The 9,355-nt window shown below is 48.7% G+C and overlaps 1 protein-coding gene across 1 annotated transcript; it reads right to left on the reverse strand.

The window, feature by feature from the left end:
• Window positions 1-2,168: 2,168 nt before the first annotated feature.
• Window positions 2,169-6,580, reverse strand: LOC125947497 (uncharacterized). Its single transcript, XM_049672319.1, has 3 exons — window positions 6,372-6,580; window positions 5,595-5,795; window positions 2,169-2,590 (listed from the first exon to the last, which is right to left on the reverse strand). The coding sequence occupies exons 1-3, from the start codon at window positions 6,391-6,393 to the stop codon at window positions 2,190-2,192; spliced, it is 624 nt and encodes a 207-aa protein (XP_049528276.1). The 5' UTR covers window positions 6,394-6,580; the 3' UTR covers window positions 2,169-2,189.
• Between the last annotated feature and the right edge of the window lie 2,775 nt (window positions 6,581-9,355).

The following is a 9,355-nucleotide window of genomic DNA, read 5'->3' on the forward strand; positions in this document are numbered from 1 at the left end:
TGGTCTAGACTAAGCACTACCAAGTCATCCCCAACATTTCCCGGAATTTATGTATTATTGATTGATTATCGATTAGCTGTTGAATGGCTATCGATTGTCTATTGCAAGATATTGCCCACGTATTTGGGATAGGCTAAGCACTACCAAGTTATCTGAATTTATTGATTATTGATCCATTGTTGATTGGCTATTGATTGGCTGTCGATTGGCTATCGTAAGGTATTGGCCACGTATTTGGGCTAGGCTAAGCACCACCAAGTCATCCCCAGCATTTTCGGGAATTTATTGATTATTGATCGATTATCGACTGGCAATTTAGTGGCTATTATTTGCCTATCGATAGGCAATTAGTCCCCACCATTCTTAGCTAGACTTATCCAGGCTCACCTTCGCTAGTTCACAGGTGTATGTGCCATTGCGCTTGGACCCTTTCTGCACTGCTGCCAGGATCGGCCCACATTTTTGGATCCAGCGGACAAATTAGGCCCGGCTGAAACAGCTCCGCTGTTAAAAATGACAATTTCATCTGTTTTACTATTTTCTTTGGTAAGATATAGTCATGTGATAAGATACACAGTCAGGAGAGCGGTGTGGATCTGAGAACGGGGATAACCGATATTCTAGTTGACATTAAGCGGAAAAAAATGTCACAGTTTCGCCCTAAGTGCGAAGCAATGAATGCGATATCAACACAGCAATGTCATACGAAGTAAGGTGAGCGGCTTTGGTAGCAATGTGAATTGTAGTAAACATGAGCTGATTAAGTAAGCAGGTGTGCTGCGGAGTAAGTAGACCGACATGAAGAGAGACTCGATTACCACGAGAAGGCGCGTGTGAAACGGTGGTGTTGATGAGAAAGGCTTCCCGTGGGCAGCGCGTGCGAAGGGACAAACCTGGAGCGCTGCATTGCCGATCCGGGCAGCATTGCATGTGTAGCGTGCGTTGGAAAATGTGGCCCGACTATTACTAACTGAATGAACAAGCATGGTGTGAGCGCGCACAAACATGAATAGATCACACTGAATGACTGCAGACAACGACTGTCAAAACGCTGGCAGCAAGCAGATACGCCGCAGCGGGCGAAGGTACGCGCGGTCTATCGCTGCAACGGAAACTGAGCGGCGAATGCACAGCGCATAAAGGTCAGAGCCGTGTGGAGATAAGAGACTGACGAGCGCGATTGTTGGCAGAGTAAAAGTGCGCTCCCGCCCCCCCCCCCCCCCGCTCCCTCCGGCGCTGGCTTCCCGCTTCCTTGCTGGCGCGTGGGAGATTGCGTGCGTTCGCTCTCCGTGATAGCGCGCGTCCCCGCACGCTTCCGCTCGGGCATACGGCGCGCGGCGAAGATTTTATCTATACGGAACCTCACGGCGACGGCGACGGCGACGGCAGAAATCCGGTTGAAGTGTCCATATAATTGCTATCGGAATAAAATGGGGCTGGGCCGGCCATGTATTGCGTAGGATGGATAACCGATGGACCATTAGAGCTACAGAATGGATACCAAGAGAAGGGAAGCGCAGCCCAGGACGGCAGAAAACTAAGTGGGGTGATGAAGTTAGGAAATTCGCAGGTGCAAGTTGGAATCAACTAGCGCAAGACAGGGTTAATTGGAGATCGCAGGGAGGGGCCTTCATCCTGCAGTGGACATAAATATAGGCTGATGATGATGATGACAGTCATCTTGCACGTGTCACTTCAGCTTGGCACAGAATGCACTGAACCATGCAATGCATAACGGTCGCGTGTGCTCGAAGGCCTACTTAGGCCTTTCAATGAGCGGGCCCGAGTCTGGCCCGGGCCCGTGGCTTCAAGCCCGAGTCCAGCCCGAGCCTGCGGCCTCAAGCCTGAGCCCGGCCCGGGCCCGCAGCCTCAAGCCCGAGCCCGGCCCGGGCCCGCGGCCTAAAGCCCGGCCCGAGCCCGCCGACAAACGCTTCGGACGGCCCGGCCCGCGGGCCGGGCTGGGCCCGGGCTTTCGGGCCGGCCCGGGCCCATGCAGTGCTCTACCCAGCTTCACAACCTCAAGGACCACAGCCCGTTGACTCGGTGAGTGGCTTCAGAACTCGAGCACGCATTATTCAGCAACATTTTTCCTAAAATGTGGCAGAGCAAACAGGGCATGCATATTGAAAATAAAAAAAAAATTGTGCCATTTTACTTACTCACTTTTTTCACGGCAGCTATTTTCCGCATTAGCAGCTCGAGCTTAGCCTTTTTGCTTGCACAGTCAAGCTCATGCATTTTTTTGATTGCCTCATATGGAGAGCATGTTCAGCTCTCATCAGCTTCATCTTGAGCAAGTGCTCCCTCGTCTTTCGTTTGTTATGTTCGCCAACACTGCTAAGGCGGGCGCTAAGCTCTTCTTCAACAGCTGCCCTCTTTGTGAGCGTTCTGCATTGCGCAGGAGCTGGGTTTTGTGGGGTAGCCTGTAACGGGGAAGCCAGTTGCGGGACAGCAGGTTGCAGGTCAGCTGGCCCTCTTTGTGCCGATAGCTCGACCTCAGCTTCGGTGGCTCCATTTTGTGCTTGGACGCACACCACCTCGCTGCTTTCATCATTCTGGCTTGCAGGGATATCCCACTCATAGATGCTGTCTGTGAAAACATTTGTAATTGTTAGCTTTGAACACAACTCATGATCACCATATTCATGAAGACTGACTATGCGTGAACACAAATTTTGCTTGCACTACAGTGGGCAACTACGAGTACTTGCGACACTGTACCTTGTCTAGCACAGTATTAAGGACTGTGCAGAATTGGTGAATATGTATGTGCTTTATGAAATGCAATAAATATTTCACGTTACAGCCCATCTATTTCTATTTTTTATTCATACAATGGTAATCCAGTTGAAGCAATTCACTGGCTACCCCTGTTGAAATCCTTAAAACACACAGCAGGAATGGGAGTACATTCCTTGGATTTCCTTAAGCTGGCTCCTTTGCTAGTTACCTGAGAGGTAAGGTTGGCTGGTGGTATTGATACTGCACTGCACAGGGCAGTGTTGCCAACAACAGTGCACCAATTTACCGATTTGAGCTCGGTGCTGTAATGTATGAAGCCTTACAGCCTAGTGACAGCTTTGTTTTCCACAGCGACTTACACAGTGTGTAGCAGGTAACACATGCACTATACTAGTGAAAGGATTATATGCATTTCAAGTACACGCCTCGTGGTTTTCACAGTGCAATAATGAACAGAAGCTACCAGGAGGGAGCAATCATTGTCAACACATCAACACATCAAATGTTTGGACAGCGTGCATACAAGTGTTGTGAGCCACTTGTTCGGCTAAATGTAAGCAGTAAACCTGCAAATTTATTTTGTCTGCTACAAACAGACTACGATGAAATCATGTGCGACACCATGAGCATGAACATGCAGATATGATCCCTGAATGAACACAAAGGAAGAGGTTACAACGCTCGAGCAGCAAAAAAAAAATATATTGAAGTTGACGAGGTTGTGCCAGTGTTCAAGCCTATGCAGCACAGACTCAAGATATCACGAAATCAAAACATCAACACTCGCATGCATTAACCAGTGCAAAATATGCATGAAGCCACCTTGTACGCTTTTTCTTTCAGGATATAGCAGTGAAGTGTTTATTTTTGTTTTCGAGATCCATGTCGATGCTCTCATGGTTCATGCAGAGAGGTGAGCATGCGAGCTATGCGTTGGAAAGTGTTGGGAATGGAGACCCGCAGTTCCATAGTATGTGCAGTGTTTGGGTGACCACTACCGATCCCACACTGTGGCAGAGGCTCTGTTACTTGTCCCCATATAAAGGTGTTGTCTAGCTGTTGTATGCAGGGTGTTTATTTGTGCTTGGTTGAGTGTGCCCTCTCGTCTGGTAACGTGTGGGCTGACAGTTGAAAATTGTGTTCCGTGTTCTCTGTATGGTGCTAGTGTGGGCATTGTGGGAGCCTTGTGAGAGGTTCGACCTGAGCATGGGATGGAGGGGGCCCAGCGCAGTGCTTCTCGGGCGAGCAGGTTAGCCCCTTCATTGCCATCCATTCCCGTGTACCCCGGTGTCTAGATCACCTGAGTGGGCCGGTGCAGCTGTTTGTGGATTGCTTCACAGTAATCTTTGGGAAGTTGTCCTCTGAATTATGCGGCAGGCTTTCATCGAATCTGTAAATATGATACATTTCTTCAAGGTGATTGGGGTGAGTTTAATTGCCTTGATGATGGTGGCAAGCTCCACCCACTGTGGTCCCATCTTTTTGATAGTTTGCGTGTGAATAATTGTGCAGTGATGATAGGTACAGGTATGTACACCCATGTACAGTATTAGCGTACATGTGTTGGCTCGTTGAATATACTTGCTATTGTACGTGATGCGCTGTTCTCTGCGTTTTTTGTTTCGTTGGGGGTCCATGTACCGGGATAGGGGGGCTATTGTGGGTAATGCTTGAGCCCTTTTGCCGAGCGTGCTTGTAGCAAAGAGTGGAGTGTCATTGAGTTTGAAACCCAGCATTTGCAGGATTCTTCTGCCTGATGTAGCACTGTTCAGCCTAATTTCCTGCCTGTGTTTGTGCTGATAAGCTTTTCTAGGGTGTTATGGTTCCTTGTCTAGCCGCTCAGTTATTGTGTTGGTTGGCACTGTCATTACAAGTTCGGTGGCTTTGCGAATCAGGTTGTTGAGCTTGCTGTGGTGTGCCTTTGAGAGGTTAATGTATGGTGCCTGATAGCGAAGGTGATGAGCAGTAAGGCATCATGCAGCCGCAGCATGTCTGTCTCATGAAGCCCTTGGTGGCGATCAGAATGCACAGCACCATGTTCAAGAGCTGTTCACGTTGCTTTAGCAAGTGCTGAACAGTGGCCATACCCACTCCATCTCGCTTCATGTGTAGGCCCAGTACTTTGATATTATGCATTTGTGGAATATATTGTCATTTGTTGTGTAGAGTGATGGGTGGGGGTCTCCAGTGCGTGGTGTGCACAAGCAGCTCCAACTTTTCCAGGGAGCTCGCCAAGCCAATGCTCGCAGCTGCCACTTGGGCTGCATCGGTCGTGCGCATTGCACGGTGTCCTCTATTTTCCCCGGAGAGCGTTTGTTGATCCGTATGGTTATGTCGTCGGCATACAGTGTGTAATGTATGTCTGGTATGAGAAGTAGCAATGTGTATGCGACACATTGCTAAGTTGAACAGTGTTGGTCAACGCATACCGCAAGGAGCACTGCTCCTTGCGGTATGCGCCTTTGCAGGTGTGGGTACGTGTCATATCGCCAATTTTGAGGATGTACGTACGGTGTTGGAAAAAGACTAGCATGTAGTTGTATATCTTGGTGCCACAGTTGGTGGAAGAGAGAACCTCAAGCATGGCATCGTGAGTAACGTTGTCGAAGGCTTTCTTCAAATCTATGGCCAAGATTGCTTAAAGTTGGGAGTTGCTGGGTTGTTCGGTGATATCTTCATGTATCTGGAGGAGACCTTATGCAAGCTGTTAAGTGTTTACAAGGTTGCCTCTCTGGATGAGAGATGTTGGTACAACTCCTTTGCACATCTATGCTCGTCCAGCACATTATGATCAACCCCTACCCCCTCCCGCCCCCCTAAAAAGAAGCTGTCATTGCAATGTACATACATACCATTGGGCGGTTCAAGCGTCTCCATTTGCATCGGCTGCAGCAACGAGACGACACTCGGGGTACTCTGTGATCGGGGTGTGACTGCGTGGCGCCAACGGTCGCTGTCAAAGAGGTTCTCCACCCGCGTCGACATGTGCGACGCGACAGCCCCAACTCGCTCCAACTCGTCTGTAAGCTGGCTAGCTGGCGCACAGTCGCCTCCTGAAAAGACAGCACGACTTTGCATTATGCCCCAATCATTCCTGAATTACGTGCAGACGGCTACCGTCGCGCTATGCATCAAGAGCGTGACATGCTTTAGTCATTACTTTTGCGATATTTTGCGTGGATGGCAGGGAACGCATCGCCGTCTACGGGCAGCAGCAAATTTGGCGACAGGCTGGTCTGGACCCGAGCTCGTATTTACAGGAAACGCGCGCTTGCGCCCAGGCCGGACTTGACTTGGCATAGGTCAAATCACGGCCACGCAGGAAAGCTATAAAAGTGCGTGCTTCGGCTCGAGAGCGCAACATGCACTGCCTAAGAAGAAGAAGAAGAAGAAGAAGAAGAAGAAGAAGAAGAAGAAGAAAAAGGCCTCGATGCAATATGCGAGCAATCGCATGTGTCATATTTCACCGAAGCAACTTATAACGGCACGGCGACGGAACTGACACGGCTGAGCCGCAACAGAATACATCAAGGAGCCTCAGCATTATCAGCAAAATGTAGTTTTACTGAAACAGGAATCAAGCGAAAGTAGCGAGCAGCAAAAACAGAGGAGAGAGAACAGGAGCTCACCTGTCGTAAACACTTCCTTCATGTCGTCGGCCTTCCCTTTTCTCCACTTTTCTTTTAAATTGTCCCAGCATTTGCGAAGTTGAGCCTCAGTTCGAAATCGAACATCGGGCCGGCAGTTGTATTCGTCGGTGATCTCCTTCCATGTCTTCTTTTTTTTATCCAAGGAGACTCCGTCCGTCCGTTTGTTCTCCACGATCGTTTGGTACTTACTGACGAGATGAATTAGCACGCTTCGTTCCTCTTCACTAAAATTTACCCTCTTTTTTTTCATCCATTACACCTTTTTTCGCTAGCAATTAATATTATAAGAAAAGTGCGCAACACAGCTAATAAAGAGCAAGCAAAGAGAAAAAGTACAAATAACAAAACGTGCGAGCGGACGGTACAAACCAAACGAACACAAAAAAAGGCACGACGTGAAATTTTAGCAAGCCTGTTATTGTGACGGCTACGCTGCATGGTGGCCAGCTGAAAGTAAGGTTGAGTCAACAACGGGCTAACTGCCTGTTTAACGTTGGGTGTGCTTGCTTGTAGGAATGGTGGAGCATAGTTCTATTAACGTCTTGTCATAAAAATAAATTATACGCACATGCACAGAAGATTCAAGCGTAAAGTGTGCATAGCCTCGCTCCCATGTCACACGCTTATTCGGATAAGGGCGCCTTTCGTATGGTGCCCTTAAAATGTGGTAAGGTGGATTTTTGAAGCGCTCCTTTACCTTTTCTCACACTTTAACTTAAGTTCTCCTTACGAAAGGCCGGCTTTACGTGTAAGGAAAGGAGCATTTGTGAATACGGGGGTAAGAGAATGAATAAGGACAGCATAGCTGGCTGCTCGTTTTGTGTACGATTTATAGCGGCATGTATGTGTTACAAACATTGTTATGTTTATTATTATCAGTTTGGTTTTCTGGGGAATCTTTCGTTTTGCTTGCTTTCACTAAATCATGTGTGCCGTGCCGTCATACGTGCCTCAGTTTATGTCCTAAACATCCGCGTGTCCGAGATATGTGACACGTATTACCTGTGTGACGTGTTTGTACACGATGTATTGCGAGTGAACTGATGTTTGATTTGTGGTGGAACGATTTGAGGACCTGCACACTCGTGCGCAGTGGACGTTTTTGTGTGCTACTTTTGTGTTTTCTTGAGCTATTATTGCCTAATATTCTTAAAGTGAGGGGCAAGGTCTCAAAAGTGCGCACAATCAAAGCACGCGCCGCCCATCACCCAAGCCAGCAAAGGAGCACGTCGGCACCACGACACCTTCGACAGAGGGAGAGAGTGCATTAGGCACAGACAGCCGACGCGACCAACGGAGACTAGAAACTTCGCAAAGACACGCAAAGCTTACGGTATCGAGAGAGAGGAGAGAAAGGGCGCACACCGAAACACCATCTCAGACCCCCAAATCATGGTGAGCAGAGCAGAGAATGAGTGCAACAGCCTGAGCGCTCAAAAACGGATCAGTCACCACCCTCCTCGAAGACGCTTCGGCGTCCGCGGCTGAAAACGCGAGTAATGTCTAGAGGATTCTCAAGCTTTGTTCATGCTAGGGAGCACGTCTCCGTCAGAAAGTTCGAGAAACATCGGGAATGCGATAAACGCACCACGCGGGAATCAGGGCCATAAGACCGCGCCGATTAAAAGATGTGACATGTAGAACGACCATCTGAAGAAGACAGCGATTCTCTGGCAAGCTAGCCGGGAGTTCCTCGAGCATCTACATTTCCGGAAGAAGTTCTTCGAGGTTTGCTTCAAGCTACGCCGAGGTCGTCCGGCTCAAGACCAGCACGGGTGAATTCGAGTGGATACTGTGTTCATATTCGCACTGTACTGTGCGGGTTGAAATCTTAGCGCTTGTCGTTAATTACTTTCCAGAATTTTGTTAATACCCATCTGAATTTCATTGTGATGCGTATAGCCGAAGTGCACATGAGGCTATGTTACTGCCTCACTTGAAGACTATATGTTGCTGTCTTTTAGCAACGCTGGGCTGTGACTTAATCTTTGGACCACAGCGGGCGTTCCCTGGCGCACTGGAAGGCCTCCTATTTATTGTTCGTGCTTTATAGCGGTTATTTCCGGAAGCTGATAAGTCGGCTTTGGATTTGGCCCGGCATTGGCGCCTCGTTCACGGGGTGTGTGACAGGCGCATACCAAGTGATAGAGACCCAGTGGACATACAAAGTGGCATATACCAAGTGACACGTATACAGTGGCACTACAAAGCGGCACATACCAAGTGACACATACGCAGTGGCCATACAAAGTGGCATATACCAAGTGACACATACGCAGTGGCACTACAAAGCGGCACATACCAAGTGACACATACCCAGTGGCCATACAAAGTGGCAAATACCAAGTGACACATACCCAGTGGCCATACAAAGTGGCAAATACCAAGTGACACATAAGCAGTGGCACTACAAAGCGGCACATACCAAGTGACGCATACCCAGTGGCACTACAAAGCGGCACATACCAAGTGACACATACCCAGTGGCCATACAAAGTGGCAAATACCAAGTGACACATACGCAGTGGCCATACAAAGGGGCAAATACCAAGTGACACATACGCAGTGGCACTACAAAGCGGCACATACCAAGTGACGCATACCCAGTGGCACTACAAAGCGGCACATACCAAGTGACACATACCCAGTGGACATACAAAGTGGCATATACCAAGTGACACGTATGCAGTGGCACTACAAAGCGGCACATACCAAGTGACACATACGCAGTGGCCATACAAAGTGGCATATACCAAGTGACACATACGCAGTGGCACTACAAAGCGGCACATACCAAGTGACACATACCCAGTGGCCATACAAAGTGGCAAATACCAAGTGACACATACCCAGTGGCCATACAAAGTGGCAAATACCAAGTGACTTATAAGCAGTGGCACTACAAAGCGGCACATACCAAGTGACGCATACCCAGTGGCACTACAAAGCGGCACATACCAAGT

The sequence above is a fragment of the Dermacentor silvarum genome, chromosome 8 (genome assembly GCF_013339745.2).
Source record: "Dermacentor silvarum isolate Dsil-2018 chromosome 8, BIME_Dsil_1.4, whole genome shotgun sequence".
In the NCBI taxonomy this organism is placed as follows: domain Eukaryota; kingdom Metazoa; phylum Arthropoda; class Arachnida; order Ixodida; family Ixodidae; genus Dermacentor; species Dermacentor silvarum.